At 39.9% G+C, this 22602-nt stretch overlaps 1 protein-coding gene across 2 annotated transcripts in view; it reads right to left on the reverse strand.

Annotated features, from left to right (window-relative positions):
* Positions 1–8741: 8741 nt before the first annotated feature.
* The window catches only part of GOLIM4 (golgi integral membrane protein 4), a 50186-nt gene continuing 36325 nt past the window's right edge, over positions 8742–22602 (reverse strand). For both annotated transcript variants that reach the window (XM_019532692.1, XM_019532691.1), the window contains 9 exons: positions 20151–20321; positions 18567–18911; positions 16734–16972; positions 16000–16079; positions 15416–15528; positions 14224–14391; positions 13496–13564; positions 11213–11293; positions 8742–10689 (listed from right to left, as the gene is read on the reverse strand). In XM_019532692.1, the coding sequence (XP_019388237.1) occupies positions 10534–10689; positions 11213–11293; positions 13496–13564; positions 14224–14391; positions 15416–15528; positions 16000–16079; positions 16734–16972; positions 18567–18911; positions 20151–20321 (1422 nt within the window). In that variant the 3' untranslated portion in view covers positions 8742–10533. The remainder of the gene's footprint in view (positions 10690–11212; positions 11294–13495; positions 13565–14223; positions 14392–15415; positions 15529–15999; positions 16080–16733; positions 16973–18566; positions 18912–20150; positions 20322–22602) is intronic.

Raw genomic sequence — 22602 nt, forward strand, 5'->3', positions numbered from 1 at the left:
GTGTGTGTGTGTGTGTGTGTGTGTGTGTGTGTGTGTGTGTGTGTGTGTGTGTGTGTGGTTTCTTTTTCTTTAACACTAGATTAGTCCAAATGAATTATTGTAATTAATTTGATAGTTGGTAACAGTAGCCTGTACTAAGGCATGACAAAGAACCCCATGTGATTTAAAGGGTTGGAATCACATCACTGAATCAATATTGAGAGAGAGAGAGAGACAGAAACTGAGATTTGGACCACATTTCTTATTTCTCTAGGCTCTAAAGTTACAGTACTTTGGGGATAAAGGTACATGGCACTCACCAACTTGAAAGTTTACTCCCAGGGTAGTTTATCCTTGTGGTAGTTTACCCCAACCCATTCTGCACCGCTCTAGTTACAATAACCGTGAAAAGGAAGATTGCTACAATAACAATATACGGTGGATAAAGCCGTAGTTACGGTTTTGTACTGAACTCATGGAGGAAGTATTAGTAAGAAAGCATTTTAATACTTAAAGATAATAAAACAGTTCAGTCAAAGAGGGTGCAAGGGGAATGACAAGCCAGACACAGGGAGCAATATTTATTAAAACCTGAGCTGGATACAGCACAGTTACACTAGGTAAGTTAATTTGCCTAGAGGACAGAGAATCTCCAAAAATAGTGTTTAACTCACACTGTTGTTGATTTACTCATGTTTATCCTGCGTACCAAGATCATGATGTTTTGCATTATTTTCTTTTGCTGTGTATACCTCCGCTGCTGTGCTACCTACTCTCTTTTGTTTTATGAGCTTTTGTCTTTAGTACCCTGACTAGCATGGATGGCAGTGTTTAAAAAGACCAAGTGAGCAGCTGTTAAAGATTTACACAGACAGGATGCTATTTCCAGGGCTAGGGTTTCTGGCACTAGTTTTCTATGTGAAAGACGTTGCTATTTGGTTACTGCACAAATAAAGGAAAGTTTACTTCTCAGTTGGCATATCCCTTTATCTTCTATGTCTTCACCTTCCTACAAGGTGGCAGCTTTGTAATGCAGATGGTTGTGCATAAGGTTGCTTATGACTGTGTTGAGTTCATCAGGCTGCTGTTTCATTAAGGGAATATTTGGTGTGTTGGAAAATGAAGAAATCAGCAAAGTACTTATTGATACACAGCACCTTTTGGAAACTTAGGAATATATTGTACCAAGTCAGCAGCTGCTTTTGTATACTAGACATATAAGCTGCATTGACAATAATTCTTGTTTGTCACTATTACAACACATTCAAGAGACTGTTGCAATTACAGTAAGATAAACCTGAACATTTTTACTGCATACACTGTCAGACCTCATCAGTGGTTAATTATTACATCGCTGTCACAGGGCTGGCATGGAGATTTGATTTCTGGTCATACAATTTTCTTATTTCTTTTAGATATAAGGTAGTTCTGATGAGCAATAGTTGGCTTTCAGCTGTGTATGCTTGAGTCTTTAGCTAAAGCCACCAGGAAATGAACTTTGGATGTTGCAGCCTCTGGTTGTTGTCTTCTTCCTGCGTCCTGAATTAGACTTTTATAACTATGTACATTTTGACTGTCATTTTCAAAGAAAGAAAGATTGTTATGTGAGGCAGAGTAGATAAATGGGCTCCTTCAGCCTCCCAAATGTGCCAGTCAAGGAAAGAAAATAATCTGTACTCCTTTCCCTGAAGGAATGGGTATGGCTGGAATTTTTGCTCTGACATATCGGTTAGTTACGACCTTGACTTGACACACTGTCAAAATTAGGAAGTATGTTATAAAACAGCAGGCAATTCAAGATGTGCTTCATCTTCAAGTGTCCCAGGTTGTTCTAGCGATGTAGCAACAGGAAACTGTAATTTAAGCAAATGAAGCATCCTTCCATACTGGATAACTCACATTGATGAAATGAGTGTGAGGTGCCAGCTTTTTTTTTCCTTTCAACAAAAGCTGTAAGAGGTTCAGATTTATTTTGGGGAAAGAGTCCTTGTCTCTAAGCAACTAGAGAGATTGGAACGATCTCCAAAATTTAGGACTTCAAGGGCAACAGTAGCAATGGCTCAGCTGACAAGACCAGGGTCACCTCAGCTTTAGCAAACCACTTACTGGCCTCTCAAGTAGTTTTGTACAGGCCCAAAAGACATGTTCTGATGCATACAGCAGTTATATTGCCCACTCTAAGAGCTGCATCCTCCTTAAATTCAAGTAGGACAGATAACTACTTGAAACAACTCTAAACTAGAAATATAATTTCTTGTACAACACCTACCGCTTACCTTAGCCCCATGGGGTGGTGACCTCTAAGTGCAACCATTTTCACGAGAGCCAAGATTGCTTTTAATATATAACTCTGAAGATGGAAGGGGCTTGATATAATCTAGCTCTGTGTTATAGTCTGGGCCATTTGAAATGCAGGCATTTTTGTGAAGCTTTCCCAGCGACATTGATTTATTTGTAGACATTACTAATGTACAAACTGTACTATATTGTACAGCCTGAGACCATTTGAAATGCTATGCCCAAGCACAGACTTGTTGTCCTCTGAAGGAAATCTGCATTCTAACACCTTCTCAGTATATTATGTATAGGCATTTACATTTTAAGCTCATTGAATAATTGCCTTGAAAATTGTCTCAGTTGTACATGGCAAAATTGTTCACATTCTGACTAGCAATATTTCCCATGCCTGTACAGGCAGTCCTCGACATTCAACATTTTGAGTTACAACGTTTCACACTTACAACTTTTATATATTGACACCCTGTTTCAACTTTCTGATGCCAGTTTCAACTATACAACATCTGATCTGACACCAAGCCATGCCAGCGAACAAGTTCACTGCATCGCCCATCTCCCTGGAGAACATCTGTCCAAACTTCCTTGGACACTTTCTTTAAGAAAGTAGACAAGACTCCAGAAAAACCTGCAGCCAGGACTCCCGAGAAGACTCCAGCCAAGAACCCTTCAAAAAGTCCAACCAAGAGCCCTTCAAATCATCCGGTAAAGTCACCTCAAAGAAGTCCTTCCAAATCAATATGATTGCTATCTACAATATAAATACGTTAATGTAGCTATATTACTCATCTATGATTGAGTACAAAATTCTGAATTATATTTGATGAAAATAGGGTATCTGGCATCTGTTCAGGAACCAAACCCCCATTTATAACATTGTTTCCTATGGGAAAATCGGTTCCAAGTTAAAATGTTTCAACTTAAGATGTGGTTTTCAGGAACCGATTATGTCGTAAGTCTCCAGACTGCCTGTACAGACTAGTGTTGATACAACTGTGACTAACTTGCCGGCCCATGTTCATCTTGGCATCAATGATGACAAGTTCTCTTTCTGCCTCTGTGCTGACAAGAAGGGAGTACCCCAGCCTATAGGTATGCTGCTGGTTCCTCCTGCTCAAGTGCAGCACCCTGCACTTGTCAGTGTTGAAACCTAGCCTATTCACATCTGGCCACCCCTGTGACCTGTCCAGGTCCAGTTGTATCCTGTCCCTCCCTTCAGTGTGCCCACTTTGCCCCAAATCTTGGTGTCATCAGCAAATTTGAACAGGGTGCTTTTCACCCCCTCCTCCAAGTTGCTGATAAAGAAATTGAACAGTGCGGGCCCGAGGACCAAGCCCTGGGGGACTCCACTGCCCACCTTCCTCCAGGTCAAATATGACCTATCCACCACCACTCTCTGGGTGCGGCCCCCAAGACAATTTGTGACCCATCTGACTGTGTAGGCATCAATGCCACAGCCACCTAACTTTTTAATGAGAGTGGAGTGGAGACGGTGTCAAAGGCCTTCCTGAAGTCCAGAAAGACTATGTCCACCGCAACACCTGTATCCAGTGATTTTGTGACCTGATCGTAGAAGGCTATCAGGTTGGTCTGACAGGACCTGCCCTTAATGAACCCATGCTGATTGCCCTTGAGCATCCTCTCCCCTGTTGATCCCTCCCAGATGTGCTCCTGGATAATGTTTTCAAAGAGCTTCCCCAGGACTGAAGTAAGTCTAATGGGCCTGTAGTTTCCTGGGTCCTCCTTCCTCCCTTGTTTGAAATGGGAACCACATTGGCCTTCTTCCAGTCCTCTGGCACCTGGCCAGAGCACCACGAATGCTTGTAAAGCTGTGCCAGGGGCCCCACAGTGACCCCTGCCAATTCCCTCAGCACCTTTGGGTGGAGAGCATCTGGACCTGCTGATCTGAATACGTCCAGTCCCTCCAGAAGTTCCCTAGTTTTTCCTTGTCCAGAAATGGCCATGAATCATATTAATTACTATGGGCAGTTGTGATCTTTATGAGGAAATGTTAAGTTAAATGTAATTCTTGTCGGGGGGGAACCTTTTTAGAACTATAAGCGGCTGAGCGTCTCTGCTCTTACCTGATGCCATGCATTTGTTAATTAAAGGTGGTGACTACTCTGAACTACCACCCGCGGCTTCTTTATTTCCATTATATAAGGCAGGGTGAAATTGTTTCTCTAGAATGATCAGGTTTCATAACGGCTCACTTTTTAAAACTTGCTACAAAATCAATTTGCAATTAAGTTTCTTATGCTTGGCAGATTAATTTAAAATAGCAACTAACACATTGAGCATAAATTCCTTTATTGGCTTAAGGATATTAACTCCAACCATGTGATTCCATTAGGCATCTTTCCGAGATTGGTTACGGAATAACAAATCCTGCTTTTTTCTACAGGGGGTTAGGCTACAAGACCAGCAAGGTCCCTTTTGCCATTAGGACTGTATTACTTTTATTTGTATTATCAACCAAAATCTGGAATGGGCTGGAGCTATGTTAGATACCTTACCAACTCAGGGATCATAGGGTATAAACATCCACAAGAGTGGGAGAGAAGAGCTCAGAGGCAGATTCAGAGTGGGTGCTCTTGTGTTGTCCTTTTGGATCATGTGTCTGCCACCACCTGCAGGTGTGGGACGGGGAAGAAGCTGGGAGAGAGGGTGAGGACCCCCATGCAGTGTGGTCGCTGCTCCTGCACCCTCTTTTGCCAAACCCTGGATCTGCCCCTGGAAGGCAGTATTAGCTCCATTTTACAGAAGAGGCACAGAGAGTGCGTTACTTATGTCTTGGCCCTAAGTCCCAAGATTGCCCTCATGCGGAAGTTATTCAGGAGCCTTCATCTTTACAACAGCAGGAAGTGGCTTTGTAACACCTCTGTGACAACTTGGCTCTCTCTCCCTCTCAGAGGAACCAACATCTTTGTTTTTTGGTAGTATCTGCCTAGCCTCAGAGACAATCATTCATCCCTGCAGCTTGGAGCAGCTGAGCATCATTCCTAAATAACATTACACTGTAATAGCCATTTTTAAAATAAGACCTGGGAATCAGAAAGGCTCAGCAACCACAGAAGGAAACATATTGGTCCCTGCTTTGTGCTGTACGTGATGATTTAATGCATTACCTAGACCGCTGCAAAATGAAAGCATTTACTGCTCAGGAAGACTGATGACCATTGTGGAGGGCCATTTTCAAGCTCAGGAACAACTGCAAAGAGCTGGGGGGATGGGGAAGGAGGGGAAAATCTTCTGTCAGCATTAAGGGCTTGATCCAATTTTTACTGACATCCATGGAAGATCTTTTTTTTTTTTAACTTTTTTTCTTTTTACTTCAGAAAACTTTGGATCAGGCCCTATGAGCACTGTATATATAGAAAGGTAAAAGCAGCACTTATTTATTTAAAAGAAAGATTTTTCAGTGTAAAGAGAACGACTGCTCATCATCAGTTAAATACGTAACATAAGCAGCAGAAATGGAAGAGGTTTTATAAAAAAAAAAATTAAGCTGTAAAGTTCAAGGGAGAATCGTAAGTACTTAGGGGGACAAATGTTTCAGTTACTGTGTGTAGGTAGAAGAGGGTCATTCAAAACCTGGCTGAGTACATAAGCAAAAGTAGATCATTTTTCATGCAACTAGGAGCCTGTCTGAAGAATTGGTATGAAACTCAACGATTGGGGGCTGGACTCAATGATCTTCCAAGGTCTCTTCAAGCCCTGATATCTATGAAATTTGGCTATATGCATAGCTATGGGCTGAACAGGAAAGTCCTATAAGCACACTGAAGCCACTTGCAGGAGACGTGACCACATTTACAAAGCAAGTGAATAACATGTACACATTTTGCCTCTAGCGTTTGTATTTTTTATGTCTGGGTGCCTGTCTCACGCCCACGTGGTCATACATTGCAGGTAAGTGTCGGAATCTGTTCTTAAACAGGTGGTAGCTTACGTCCCAAGTGTGCCATTTTTAGTTTTGGATGAATGGTAACGACAGAAGCTGGTACACTTTAAACTTGAATCCAACAGTTTTAAGGTTTCCTTTTAAACAGGTAACAAATAATAAATATTGGTACCAGTTGCATCTAGTGTTTCAGGGGTGAGATCCTGGCTACCTCGGATTACTACGCTTTTATGGTGGTGGGTCCCAGTGCTGGGGAGAAAGGGCCTAAACATGTCCATGCAAGTCTGCAGACACATACAGTGAGTTTGTCAGTGAGGTGGCTCTGAGTTTTGTCTGGCAATGTTTCATGTGTCATAAATAGAATATTTTATCGTGTAAAATAGTTTGTTTCTCATTCCCTTCACCCTGCAAATATTTTGGCTGTAATCTGTATTTCCCGCTTGTTGCAGAGTAAGAATTGCTATTTACACATAGTAAACAAATTTATGTGCTTTGACTTGAAAAGATAATCCAACGACTCAGAGGTCACATTTTGCAATAGCCACTCCATGGATCCTTTGTCAGACAAACCTGCAGCAAAGATGGCTATAGCCGGTCGGAAACTAGTCAGTACTGCAGTTTTTGAAGATCGGTGGTAATCATGGCAATACTGTACTATCCGCTGTTAAATGGAGGCATTTAATTCATTCCTAATCTCGTATTGAATTAAATGCCAAATTAAAATGTAGCTTTACTTTGTGTATATCTGCACAGCCCCCATCAAATATAAAATTATGAGTAGCTTTTAACTACGGAGTAACTCCATGGCATCTGGCAATAGCCTCAGATTGCAAATGCAGTTACTGTCTCTTTCATGGGTACAAAATGTCCTTCACAGCAAAGGAAGAAACTGGAACTACTGAAAGCAAATGTGCCCAGGAACAGCCATTTTAGTAAGACTTAGTCCTGAAGCCTTATTATTCTCTCAATTCTGCAGGATTTCCTGCCTTTTAGCGTGAGCACCATTGAGTTTTGTTCATTTCATGGATTTTTAAGGAGTGAAATACCCTTATCTTGCATTGTACACGCAATCAGACTTCTTTAAATTACTTCCTGCTTCAAGCCCAATACACAAGGCCAAGCTGGAACATCTCTCCTAAAATATTGCAGTGGCTGAAGAACCTGTGAAAAACGATCTATGATAAATTGTTTCAGTGATTATCTTGCTATTTAAAAAATGGCGTTCTAATCACTATGTACTTGGCTTCAACTCCCAGTCATTGCCAGTTGGTTATACCTATATTTGATCAATTGAAGACTCTTCTATTAATTTTCTGTTTTCTTTGCACCTACTTACAGACTGCAAGCAAAGCATTTTTCATGAGTAGAGCCACTTCGGCTTCTTACCACAAGGCAGGCTTTCCAATAGTTTGATCATACTTGAGACTGGAAAGGATTCAGTTACTTAATATCTTAGTCGAAGCGTGGGCAGCATACCTAGATGCAATACTCCAGCAGTGGCAAGGTCAGAGGTAGCAGTATAGCCATTCTACTATTCCTCAAGTCTTCTGGCCACAGTAGACTGTGTTAAACTGATTATCTACTCTGGTTCCTAGCTCCTGAAGTTTGTTCATTTTAAGAACTCCATCTTGTAGGACAAATTAATTTTCAAAAACCTGATGCCAAAGGATGGCCCTAGAAGTATAGTTGTATCTAAATACTGGCATCAAATTATACTTCTAGGGCCATCCCTTGGCATCAGATTTTTTAAAATTAATTTGTCCTACAGGATAGAGTTCTTAATCATTAACTACTTTACTGAACCATAGTTTTGTTTTCACTGACTGGACTATTTACTGCATGCAGGACAATACTTAACAACAGTGAAATTTATGGCGTGAAAAAAATGAGCACAGGCCTTCAGCTCCGCTTAAGTGATCGAAGTTCAGTTTGAACAGTTTCCTACCATTTATACTGCCTCACTACTGTACGCCACTACACTGGGTGAGTTTCATTTGACAGACAAGTTCTCTCAGAAAATTTATTGGAGCCCAAGAGGTTATGCGCACAAACATCTTGGGTTTGATTAACTTTTTGCGACTTCGAGGCAGGACAATTTCGTCACCATTTCAGGGTCAACTGCCATGGCAGTTTCTAGTTTCTGGACTGGGGCAGGGGTCTGAAAACCTTGGGAGCCTCATTTCTAGTCAGAGTTTAGTTCTTGATGCCGCACTGGGGAACCCGAGGTTGAAAACCCTGTCTCTGACCAGAGCTTCTGATCCCCTTGCCCTCCCTCCCCCACAACTGGGGCAATGAGCCTCAAGGCTCCCAGCGTACGGCAGGTTTGCCCAAGAGACCGAGACACCAAAACGGTGGCTTCTGAAGCTTGACTTCGGTTCAGTGAGAGAACATCAATTTCACCGACCAGATGAGAGCTTTTTAGATCAGTGGTTTCCAAGTCGTCTCATTGTGCCCAAGCTCACGACTCCCCTCCTGGCTGCAGTCCTCTCTCCCTCTCTCCCAGCTTCAAGTAAAACATGAATGGACACTTAGGAGAGCAAGAGATTGGTCACTCCACAAGAGATTGGTACCCCACGTTCTAGCTTTATTGACTGCAGTCAAGTTTTTATTATGCCTCAAATAATTAAATACTGCAACAGTGACATTAAAAATACAGACCAATTTACCAAAATAATTGTATTCTGAAGATTATGTACATATTATACATTTTACAGTATTATGTAAACTTTTTCTTCTTTTATACACAAGGTAAATTTGATTTATGGTAACTAAAAAGCCCAAAATGCATGCTGACAAAAAATATTCCTATCAAATGGAAGCAGCATGAAGATGCTTTGGAAAAAAAAAAAAAATCAGGAAAAATTAAGATGAACTATAAAACAAAGTATAACAGAGTTAGTAGAAAATGAATTAAATTACATTCATATCAAAAAGTTAAACTAAAAAATAAATTTGTATCATTTAAAAAAAATTAAGTGGGAAAGGGAACTCTACAATATATTAACACCTTCATGGGCAGCTATGGTATGCCTCACCTCCAGCAATGGAATTCTCCCAGGAAATCCAGATCCCCATTCTCCAGCATTAATTCAAGAGTACCATGGATGATTATATATTGTCCTTTGGCCTAACTTCTTTAAAGTAAATTAAATAGCCAAGGTGTATCACATTACTGCATATTTTCATGCATCTTGATTATGTTCATTATAGAACTTGGCATCCTTATTACCAGCCTACCAAAGGCTAGTATGGTTAGCATTTTGACATGCAGTGCTAAGAGAGAAGCAAGACATGTTGCAGTGCGTGCTTACAAGAAAGTTTGTCTCTAGTTTACTTTTTCACCATCAAGCGCAACAATGAATATAGAAATACCTCCAGAAATCTGGAAGTTAAATTCAGAGATGATGCCCTGCACCAGTCAAATTCACTCATTTAAATTCCATAAGCTTATTCAACAAGTGATTGTTAATATTTTTTTTATCTAAAGTATTTTGTACACCAAACTCCTCCTCTTGTAAACCTTCAGAGCTCCTGTACAGAATGTAGTGTTAAATAGAAATTGAAATGATTGGACTTTTCATTGCATGCCAATTGTGTGAGGAGTTTTCTATGTCCTGTACTGATAATTTACATTGACCAGTAAGCTATCTTTCTCATTATCTGCTGAAGCAGATTGCAACTGAAGCACCTAGTTATGAGCAGTATAACATCGTTTAATACAACAGTATATAAGCAACTGTTAAGATTAACAGTTGTTAACCTGGTTCTATTTCTAAAGCTTTTGCAGCTTGCATGTTTTAAATTGTAACGCGTCTACAAAAGTAAGGCCTGTTCCTGCAAACGCTTGTACACGTGCTTACCTTTAGGGATGCAAGTAATCTCGGAAGAAAGTACTTGAGCGCTTAAAGTTCAAACCCTATAAATCACTGCAGGACTGCGACTTGGGTACATAATTCAGCTAGCCCTTGCCTGGCAAGTATTGTAGTTAAAAGGCAAAATTTCAGTGACTCAGGCTGAGCAGTTTCAGGCACTAGATGTCCCTCTTATGTTACAATGCATCCTGAAGTTGCAAAATTTGGACAATATGAAAATTTACATTTTATAGCAAAATTGTTCTTTTAAACATCTCCACGTTTATGAAAAATGAGATCTATCCTATTGTATTTGTTCTTTGTGTATAGCTTTAGTACAAAAAATGCTAATCTAGAATATCAAAATAGTATATTCATATAAATGTATGAGAGCATCTAATAAAAAAAGTAAAAAGCGTAAAAGGCAAAACTTTAAATTTCTGTAATTAAATACTCTAAAAAAAAAAGTTCAATTCAAGAGGGAATTTTGTTTTCAGCAAAGGATTACATCTCCCCTCGTCTGCGGGCTTTTGCTACAATAGCACCGCCTTCTTCCTCCTCCTCCTCTTCCTCATAATTTACTTCATGGCCTTCTTTTTGGTGGTTCTCATCTTGCACTTCTGGTTCTTGATCTGCACCATCATTGGTTTTTTCATCAGCCTGAAAAGAGAAAATAAAAACAATTCAATAAAATAGGTTTAATAATTTTTAAAAAGCCACTCCACAGTAAATCCCAACACACACGGCTGGGTTCAGGTGACATTCTGGTGCAGGACAGAACTTCTACCCTGAGAAAGGGAGGACAAAGGGGCCTTAATATTGCAACGCTCTGGAGGATGAAATGTCATAACCCAGAGTCCCTATAGTGCCAGTCCAGCTAAATACTAGGCCTTCTGAGGGGGCTGTAGTTGGAAGGAGAACCACCCCTTCCCCCCAGAAAAGACCCATGCCCTCTTAGAAGCTAATCTGATTTTGCTTCAAACCTAGCAACACAACCGCATCCCCATCTACCTGCTCTGAAACCTCATCCACTGGTTTGCTTGATGTGTTTGAAAGTTTGAAACTCATGACTGAAAGCTACACCATTAGGATATTGTCTTCCCCACCCTGCTAGGATTGCAGCTTTCCAGTAGGTATCAAAACTTCCTGTTTTATTGTGTTTGTGGGTTTACCCAGTACCTACATTTTCATCATTTTCACCATATGGCTCTTCACCATTGTGTTCCAGTTCCCTTTTCTTTTCTTCGGTTAAGTCTTCCTGGACCTAACGGAGCACAAATGCACAGGTTTGCACATTTGTGGGTTCTTTCATATGTATCCCACAATTTCTCTGCTCTCCAAGCAGCTATCTGAATTCAAAGTACGGTTTTCATACAGCCCTTCTCACCACCAGCCAACATGTACACCCAACCTACTTTTTTATACCAGGTGTGCCCCCTCATCCAAAAATAAAACTACTGTATTACGGTTGTGTAGCCATAGTGCAGCACCAAGTTCTGGTTACAGCAATCCCACTGGGGGCTTGCAGAGTTCCAAGTCTCAGCCTTGATACACGGTTCAAACAAAATAATAGTAATAGCTTCCTCCTCAATCCTCGCTATAGCTGTAGTGAGTCGGAACGCTGAACTCCTAAAATAGCAGGAAAAAGACGGAGAGATGACTTCACCTCCTTCCTCCTTGTGGCTTCTGGCCAAGCTTTCCAAACAACCAACCAACTGATAACCTACCTACCGCTTCCTTCATTCATGTGATTGCCTCCCCTTCTGCTCGTAACTCCTTTCTCTGGTCTTGGTCAATGAAGATGTCAAACCTGCCCTTTTCCTTCTTGAAATAAAAAGTTCTCCAAATTGGCCCTAGGTTTCCTCTCCATAAAAAGTAGCACTGGATCTTTACTTAGTCTAGTGTAGCAAAAAGCTGTTTAAAAATAGCTTAACACCAAGCTTTACTAACTTGATAACCTTGAGGTACACTGCGGTAAGCCTGTATCAATTTCACTTAGCAGCCTGTTTAAACAGAGTTAAACAGATGAAACTTCCTCAGGTTAAACAAACCCTGGCCCCCTAAACTGGAGGTAATCCCTTTCTTCCCTACCCTTCCTCCTACCTCACCCCAATACAAGTCAGGGAAAGCCTCTTGTAAGGAGACCTTTCCCTCAGCACAAGGATTTCTAACTGAAAAGGATCAGTAAGAGTTAGTTCTGTTTTCGGTTTACAAGTGCAAAGTCTTGTGAGCTATTTCTGCTGACATAAACAGAGAGCAGCATTTAGTGTCTGTCATTTATTTGTAACAGGATTATAGCCATAACCTTGATATGAAATTTTAAATCTCAGTCTGTATCCTTCTTCATTATCTGTAGCATCACAAGTCTGGAAACCTTTAAATCTGTGTCTCATTTTATTAGATAGCCCTTAAGTACCATATCACATAAATTAAAAAGCCTCTAGATGGGATTCTTCTTGGTTGTTTTTCTGAAGGAAGAGTTAGCAAGTAAAGTTGAGTTCTTTAGCTCTTTTGGTTCCAATTCAGTAGTGTATTTAGACATACAAGTAAAACCATTGTTTTAAATCCCGCGACTTCTAATCCATGAAGTGCACCCAGGAAGTGAATTAATTTATGGTTAATAAGCCAGCACAACAAACCTGCAAGAAGTTTTCTGCTTGTCCCATGTAAACCAAGTTCTCACTGACAGTGCTTAAACCCTAGGTGCGCTGCTAGCAATGCCAGCATATTCCAGACATGGTATTCTGAACTCTTTTACAGTGAATCTCTGGTCAGAGTGATTCTTCATAAGCAAGTATGACCACTTGATCATATTTGCTGCTCTGTAGTACAGCATTACATGGAAAGCAAGAAACAATTGATTGTGTATATCCTAAGAACCACAGAGCAGTGTATGATATGGCCTGCAGGATTAGCAGGCAGTGCAAAATTTGAAAGCAGAAAAATAGCTATTGTCTTATTTTTCTCAGTGTGGATGTGTGTACTGATAGCTTCACGGCTATTTGTTTGCATGCCTACTGGAGACTTAAATAGCTTGAAATACTTAGAAAGAACATAGATAAATCAGTCAGGGCTAATAAGTAAAGTGTACAAGACAGCGGTGTGTCTGCAACAGCGATATGGAATTAGACACTCAAAGTAAATGATGATTTCAGTGACATTTGAAGGGCTTGAGGTTTGTGTGAGATCGCTCACCCCAAATAGTGAATGGTTTAATGTTTTCAGTTACTGTCCAAATAATGCTCAGCTATATAGAAAATTGATGGAAAGCAGCACAAGTGTCCACTGGCAAAAATAAGACTTGGGGAGATCTGAAAACACTATCCGTATTTTACAATTTAAAATTATTATAGGCAAAGAAAGTTAGGGTACATTTAATTTTATACAAGTGACTGACATTCACCAGAATGAGCTGAGATCTGCTGAGTTAGCTCAGTCCAATCATATCCAGCGTTCATATTCTTACCTCCTCTTCTCCCTCTTCCTGGTACTGTTCATCTACATTATCTTCTTGCTGGTCAGGGTTTCCTGCCATCTGTAGAAAGTGTGTGGGTGGAAACTTAGTTTTGCAATACTTAATTTTAGTAATTCTGAGTCTTAGAGCTACCTGCACTACACCTATAAAATGTGGTTTCTATAAATTGCTATTCAACTGGATATATCATTTAGATTTTGTCAAATTAAAAAAAAAGACAGTAGAGTGATTGTAATGAAATTACCGAATGGTACAGGTTGAAAGACGCAGACCAAGGAAATTACAGTATAAAGGCGAATACAAAACACACCATGCAATATGATATCCAGAGGATAAAAAACTGTCAGGGTTGCATATCATAAGGTTGTGCATAACTTGGGGCAATATGGAAGCCCCCTGGAAAGGAACTGAGTGAAGAACAAATTACTTGCTGTATTATAATAACAGGTTGTTGATGGATGAAGCAGCCAGACTGGAGACCCAGCCAAATCAGAGTATGGAGCCTGGCATAGGTCAGGGCCCGTGGCATGAGAGACAAGGGCAAGATGTCCCCAGACCTATGTGTGTGCATAGTTTAAAAGTGATCTCCTTAAAGAAAATTAAACATGGCTTTAGAGCACTAATCTTGGCCTTCCTCCGGTGGCATCTTTAGAGCAGCCATTTTTAAGTAGCTGTAGAGGCACTTGGACACCTGCACATGATCTCTTTCATCAACTCACCACTAAATGGTCCTCCATTTCTGGATGGCCCTGTTTTTGATCATTTTGTTTATGCTGCTCATTCTCATCTGGCATATTCTCTTCTCTCTCTCGTTCAGCTTCCTCAAATTCATCTTCTCCTTGATTGTTAGGATCATCAGCTGGGTTCACATCTTCAACAGCTACCTTCTGTAATTTTTGGAAGTTATTCTTCTATAGACACACTAGTCTTATCATATAATTGTATTTCACTTGAAAGCTGTCACTAGTTACCTTAGTCAGTCAAGTACACTTTGAAGCCAAGAGGAGTCTTCCCCCTGCCTTCAGTGAAGACTGGATCAACACTTAGTGATTATGGAAAATGTCAGGTTTCCAGTACTGGAAACATACAGACCTATGATGTGGACATCTGTCTACTACATAGTAAACAGAGACTGAACTGTTTTGTTTCTTCAGAAAGTTGCCAAGTGATGACAGACAAAGGACAAGACAGTTCAGATTGGTCAAATGCCAAAATGCTTATTGGGTCTGGGCTTCAAAATCTTACGCTCCTTTCAAAGTCATCCCATTCAGAGAAAGTTTGACATCAATCTCATTTGTAACAGTTACTCAAGGAAGAAAGGTTCCCATGGTCCACCATTCTGCTTTATGTTTATTTTTCTCTATGGTTTCACAGATTTAAGGATGTCAGCTACAAAGATACCAAAGGTCTCATATGGCTGATACGTACTCGCCTTTTAAAAATATCTGCCACACCATCCAGTCTGTAATCATAAACACATCTGACATACACCAAAGCTGAACAAAATACAGCGAGGTTTATATGCAGAATTGGATACATGTTCCCTCTTCTCCCACAGTGGCGTCCTTAAAGAGGCACTCACCACCACTCTAACAACCAATGAGAAACTCCTTCACTGTTTTGTATCCAAGACTTCCCAAGTCTCAGGTCAAAATTCTCATGCCATTTTCTGCTGACAGGAAAGACTTGAGATATGCACAAAGGCAGATTGCCCTTAACAATGAAGGCCATATTAATTTCTTACAAAACAAACAAAACCAAAATACAAGACAAGTTATGTTCAAGACCTTATTTCAACAGCCAGCTGGCTTGGCTGTTGAAAGCAGCAGGCTCACCTGATTTTGTGCGTGTTTTTTAAACTTCAATAGCAACTTCATTACATGTTAAACTCAGCCTCTCAGTTGTACTCACTGGTTCATCGGCCTCCTGGTTTTCTGCTTGATGATCTGGTTCTTGCTGTTCATGTTCATTATTCTGATCATCATCATCAGCTTCATCCTGGTGCTGAGTGTCCCTTTCGTATGCTGGGAAAATTTATTAATGAATTACAGCAGTATATACAGACTCCAGTTAGGAAATAGGATCCTGCACAAAGCCTAGTACAAAACAACATAGTAATCCTGTCCATGTCCTGAAAAGAATAAAACCTAAATAGACAAAGCAAAAAGAATTATGCTAATGGATTATGTGTAGAAAGATTAAGCGACTTGCCCATGGCCAAACAAGTAGTTTATTTCAGGGCAAAAAAATGGATTCAGATGTCCAGAGTCCCAGCCCAGTGGCCCAACCACTGGAGCTGCACTTGTAACTGTAACTAGATCTCTACCTCAGTGAGTCAACTCAAGCATCAAAACCCAACAAGTCTGAGTTACTAAAAGCCCAGCTGTCTTTTTTGAAATCCAGGAAACTTGGAAAGTAGAAACAGAATGGATATTACAATCCTTCATTAAAGACTGTTCAGGGAGGATGGCATAAGGACAAAATTCAAATCTCACCTCCCTCCTCCTCCTGGATACCATGCTCCTCTTCTCCTTGTACAATATCATGGTCCATGTTGTCATAATGAGCTCGTTGGCTAAGAAGATTATAAGTAAATACATTATTTCTGTTATGAAAAGAGCTCTTGCTCCTAAAATATGGGATTCTTTAACTACGTTTTCCTTGAATTTCATTTAACGAAATCCTTCCATTACTGTTTATAAAAGAAAATACACCTCGCAAAATAAGCCATTCTTGTGCAGGATCCTAAAGATTGTCTGTAACATTTTACCCATCTACAGAAATGAACAGTACTACCTGTCTACTGGATGTTGTGAGGACTTGCAAGTTAGCGTTTGTCAGTGCTCCACTGAAATACAGGCTCCTCTGGGTTGAAGGGTAACCACCAGTGAGCAAAAAGCAATGCTACAGTTGGAGCAGGGTAAGTTTTAGTCAAAAAACATTACAGGAAAACTCTTGGGAAGTATGAGAACTTTAATGCACTCTCTGACCAGGTAGGACTTCTACTTTACAAGACTTCTACTCTATATCTATATCTAGAGAGAGATCTATACATCTTTATATCTATACATCTTTGCAAGATAATAGCCAAAGCCACCCTGAATTTTAAATCAGTGGTTCTGAGTATGGGAGGTATTTCTGAAAATGCATCAACTACTTTCTTTTCAGGCTGGAATCCATGAAATCCAAAACTACACAACACAAGGTGCATATATGAAAAAAAGTTTACCTCTGCTGGTTTTTATACTGTTCCTCTCCTTGTTCAATCTGTCTCTGTAGCATGAGCTCTCTTTCTTGAAGCTGTTGCTGCCGTAATAGTTGTCCTTGCAGTCTCTGCTGACGTAGGGATTCTTGATGTTCTCTTAGCCGATTGGCTTCCTCAGCTCTTTGGGCTGCCAGGCGCTGCTGTTCCAACTGTTCTTCATAAGCTGGTTTGTATCTTTTAGTGATAGTTTTTGTTGGAGTTTCCTGGAACACAAACACGTTTGAATATACACACTATTTTGGGGGTTGATATCTTCCTTCACTATCAAAATGAGCTTCCCACGAGAATATTTATTACCAGCAATAATATTTATTGCCTCCCACGAGAATATTTATTACCAGCAATAAACATGCCAAAGCCACTAATCACAAAAATGAGAAGGGGATGCAGGCAATGGAAAAAGGCATGCAGGGAATGGAAGCACTAGGAAAAATATAGGTAAAGGGTTTGTAATGATACAGTCAGTCATCACAGGAATAGCCTTTTATAACATAATTAGAATATAAGATGCTGCAATATAAACAGTTTCAGCAACATAGGTGTGGCGAGGCCAGACTTCACCAGAACAGTTCTCCGATCCCATGGTAGCAGGTACTTGCACATATTAGAAAAAAAATTATTGGTACTACTTTTGTCTTACTCTACTGGAGAAATGTTGCGGGTGTACAGTGTTGGCAGAGTTCAGGGGAAAGCAGCAAAAGTTCGTAAAGGCTGTTCCCTACTCCATTCCAGTGTATAATACAAGACCTTCATCCCACCCTTCTTCTTCTGTCTCCTTTACAATATCTTAATTATATCCAGTGTGCTAAAATACTCAAGCACAGCTGGATAACTGAAATGGTGTGAAAGCATAACAATGCTTCCTTTCTTAGTTTACTAAAAAATGACAGGGAAATATATTGAGACCACTGCAAAACAAGTGGAGAGTCATATATGCTCTACCCATGAAATTCACTGGCATTTGAGCAGGGTGCTGGCTTCAGTGAGAAATTATACATTGCTGGCATCTGAGCATAATGCAGGGCAATATTCTGATACTGGACCCAAATCGTAATATTAAGATGTCTCTGACAATGTTCCTCTTGAGTAAAGAATTCTCATCATCCTTGAATTATACAATGTTTTTTGTGAGCTGGGTAAATGTCTGCAGGGGACTAAAAAATTACTTCTTCTATTTAAGACCTGACCTAGAATGTAAATCCAGGTCTGGCAGTTTCTATTTAAAGCTTCATGGAACCAACCTTGGGGGAGTAGGGGGAAATCGGGGGATGCTGGAAAATCAGTAAGAACATGACTTGTATATATACATTGATTAAGGCTCTGTCAAAATATTAGCAAACACTTGAATGGAAAAAAAGTGTTTACTGAAGTTAGCTAACTGCATATAAAACATACTTGTATTTTTTAAGACCGAATGAGGCATCAAATCTAATATTGCAGAAGAGAGTTGCTCTAAAAGCTAGCATATTTGCATGCACATATACACAGCCCAAAAACTGTAAGCTGATTCCATCTAAATATACAGCTCTTGGGAGATAAAACTTGCCCTTCTGCACTGTGTGAATTGCTACCAGAATTAACATCACTTAAGACAGGCTCTGGATTAGTCAACTCTTTAAGCACACATTTGAGTCCTATACATCTAAGAGCAATGTCTTAATCCACAGTTGTATGTAAATCTAAATTATACTCATCATGTCTACAAATATGCAGATGCAAATCAGAACAAGCAATGGACAGAAGCCAGAACATAGGGGCGCTAATTTAAGGAAAAGGTTTAGTAAATTAACCATGTACCTCTGAAAGAGTGTGGTCACCCAGCATGTTGGTTTCTTCTTCTTTTTGTTCCTGAGCTTTCCATTCATGTTCATCAGGTGTTTGATCCTGTTCCTCCACCAAGTGTTCGGGTTGCCCTGCCTGCTCCATCTCCTCCTCTTCAAGTTCTTTTTTACGCTCTTCTTCCACTTGGTCCACATGTTGCACTTCATCTTCTCCTGCTTCTTGTTGCTCCTGAATATTTAGTTCTTTTGGAGGGTGACCACCATTTCCCCTTCTGTCCAAATGAAATGATCCAAGTCTACCTTCCCTTCCCCGAATATTTATTTCTTCCCTTTCTTGTGGCTTACCCTCAGTCTCAGGAGCCTGTGGGAGATGAAATATTAAATCTGTACTTCAAAACGGTGCTTACCTGTAGAGTACAGTACTCAGTAAACTGGCATAATAAGCATGTATCCATAAAAAGAAATTAATGTCTGCCTGGTTTCATCACTAGTTATTAGGTCAAGCAAATATTCAAAATAACCACTGAAGTAGTAGCTTGACATCAGTCTACTTTTTTGTGGGTGTAAACAGAGTTGTTTATTGTGGGCATTTTAATGCCCACATTTAGCCCCACAGAGATCATCTCAGGAACAAAGTTATGCCTTCACAAGGAGTGACTGCTGAACATTTAATCCATAATGTATAATACTTATTTTGCATCCTTTTCAACACCATAGTTAAAAGAGAGATTTTTTCCAAGGTTAATCAGTAGTAGTACCTTATTTCATTAGTAGAGTATTGCTGAAGGCAGAAATTACTTGTGGCATGATAAATTGCTTAATGTGAATAAACATGGAATTATCAAGAAGTTAAAATCAGTACGGTTTGACCATACAAGTGAAGGAACAGATTCAGATATCTTTGCTCACACTGAGTGGTACCTTACTTCAGAAGTGTGTTCATTGATTGCTTTTGGAGGTGAGATTCTACTTAACATGAGTAGAAATATCAGGCTCTGGTCCTTGGCCCTACATGTTTAAGAAATAACAGTAATCTGAACTAACTCATGGCACTTAATTTAAAATGAAACTCAAAATATGCTAAATAGTACTGCAACCCAGCTCTGAGTAGCACTTGATTTTGATTCAGAAATGTTGGAGTCCCTGCTTCCAAACACCACATGGAAAATAAGGCTGAGTTGAAATTACAATCCATTTGAGCTACAGTTACATTTTAAAGCATCTGCAGAAAAGCTAACCATAAGAGGTTTTTCATTACCTTTTAAACAACAGATATCTATCATTTAAATTACCTGAGATAAGCCAACCAGCTGATTTTTAGATTTATGAGAATTATTTTGAAAAGCCACGGAGCTTAAGAGCTTTTGGAACTATGTGGGAAAGAATAATTATTGAACACACTTTCTCCAAACCCATATCAATGTTAAACTGTTCCTCAACTCTTCACTTTACAGATGAGTCCTGACACAGCAAAGCAATTAGGCATGCGCTTATATCCCTTAAGAAATCAACAGGCCTTAAACCTATGGTTTCCTGCACCAGGGCTTTCCCCACTGCAGTTTGGAGATCATCAAAAAAGTTTCTAAGGCAGTTGATTTACCTCCTTGTGCTCTCCAGCTTCATTCTCCTGATGTGTTGGCAGGTGACTATAAGGAACTGGTGTCATTGCTGCCCTCAGTTGCACATTTGGTTGCTCTAAACGTTCAGGTTGTCGAAAGCTTGGCATTTTGTTGAGTGTGTCCTTCAGCTGTTTATATTCTTCTACCTGGGACTAAAATTGAAAAGCATTCATTATATTGTACTGAAACAAGCATCTCATTGAAACACGGCAACTCCAGAATGATTTTCTTGACAACACAGGTATGTAGAATCACTTGACATGCACATCAGATCAAAACCTCCTGGGTTCTAAGACTGGTTGCTTCCATGCATTAGAGCATCCTGATTTAATATGTACACCATCAGCCACAGTGCACATGCAAATACGAAGTGTATTGGAAAGTATCCCCCGGCACACAGCTGAAGATTAGTTTTTCATGCTAGGCAGAAGATTGTCAGAAGTGAATGATTTCATTTTCTTTGTACACTTTAAAATGACAGAAACTGAAAGCACCACACTCATTCGTTCAGAAGCAAAAATGCAATTCTTTTTAGAAACATAAATCAAGTTAATAAAAAAAAAGACCAAAAAACCCCCCCCCCAAAACATAAAAGTGATTAAAGCTAAGCAATCCTCAGCCTTTAGACAATAGTTACTAATAGACAAGAAACAAGAGAAAATAGGGGAGTAAGGAAAAAAAATTCAAACTAGACTGACTTTAGCAAAGAGTAAGAAATAAAAAGTATCGGTGTTTCTCCTGGTGGAAGAAGAGAGGAATTTAGACTTTGTACGTGACCTTAACACCCCAAGTGAAATGTTACTTGTGTTCACTTGTATTGGTGTCTCTTGGATCAATCCAAAGTCTTAGCACCTTCAATAAGTTACCCATGGAGGGAACTATTCAGCTAAGCAGGCAGAGTTTTTCAGAAGGGATAAAACTCCTCCAGCAGATATAGATATAGAAAGGTGCCTATGCAAGTGAGTTTGAAAAGAATCAGATCTTCTACTGTTCTAGCAGAAAACTTAAATGAAACTCTCCAAGGTTCTACTTTGAAAAGGTACATTTGGCAATCCTCCTTTCCTTTTTCCTCCTCTTTTTTAAAATCCAAGTTAAGTTTTTTACTGATTGGCTATTGTCTACCCCCACTGACTGTCAGTTTCCCATTGCATCAATAGAACAGCACGCACAAAATGCACTGTATGTCACTGTATGCTGTACTGGATGTTCCCTAGAAAGCGAAATCCATAGTGCTACAGATTAATATGATGAAATACATAGCAATAGCTCCGAAGTTTGACACACCTCGAAGCAGCTTCAAAAGAGTGTAATATCCATTAAAAACAGACAGACCTAAAAAGCAAAACAGAATATAAAGCAATTACACGTAGCCACTTTGGAGGGATCCCTTTTGCCTGTTTGGAGACTTAGCAGAACCTTTTATATAACGTTTCTAGAGATTACGTTAAATTTATTAGCCAGATGAATCTGGTTAAGGATCTTAAGTATTAAAGGGTAGCATCTGAATTATTTTTGTACTTATTTGCAATCTAAAGATACTGCTACACAAAGACTGTCCAAAGCAGTACCCCATATTCCTCCAATTCAGATTTCACAGGCTGGTACTCTCCTCTAGACGCATCAAAGATGTAGGCAATGGGCCAGATCCAGCCTCTACCTTTAAGCCCACTGAGCTTCCTGTGGATCTTGGACCGGGCCTGCATATGGCATGCCTTGGACTGGTGCCGTGTGCAACACAAACCAAAGCTGTAGATTTTGTAGTTAAAGGACTAAATCAAAACCCAGTAAAATAATTGGAAAGTTTCCCATTGGTTCCAGCAGACCTTAGACCTGGGCTCATAGGACAAGGCCTCACTAAACAGATGCTCTAGAACAGGGGTTGCAAACTGTGGTATGCATACCTATGGGAGTACAAGACATCTCTAGGTGGTATCGGGGGAGAAATTGTGTACTAGTAGATTTAATTTTCATTATAATACTTGGCATTTAAGGGGTTAACATTTAAAATGTACAACATAGGGATACACGGTCAGCTGGTAAATCTGGAAATGGGTATGCAATAAGAAAAATGTGGGAACCTCTGCTCTAGAACTTTTTCTTTAGTAGAAGACTGCCCTTTATTAGTACTTCTGAATTTCAACTGGTGGACTATTTTCCTTCAACCATACTCCCCCTTGGCTTCACCAACTTAATCTTTATACTCCACTCACTTCATTGCACAATCCACACACAAGACTAGATCCCATAAATGTGTACCGTGAATTCTGAGTGACTTGTTTCTTTCAAAGTGGTATATTCAAATATCAGAGACTGTGGACCCTGAGCTAAGAGAACTTCTGCAAGAGAAATAGGAAAAAAGGAAAGAAAGGTCTTCGGCTTTCTCTCACATTTAAGAAGAAACCACTTTTCTCAGTGAACGTGCTTGATTAGGCC

This window comes from Crocodylus porosus, unplaced genomic scaffold, assembly GCF_001723895.1.
Source record: "Crocodylus porosus isolate Cpor-Errol unplaced genomic scaffold, CroPor_comp1, whole genome shotgun sequence".
Classification (NCBI taxonomy): Eukaryota; Metazoa; Chordata; order Crocodylia; family Crocodylidae; genus Crocodylus; species Crocodylus porosus.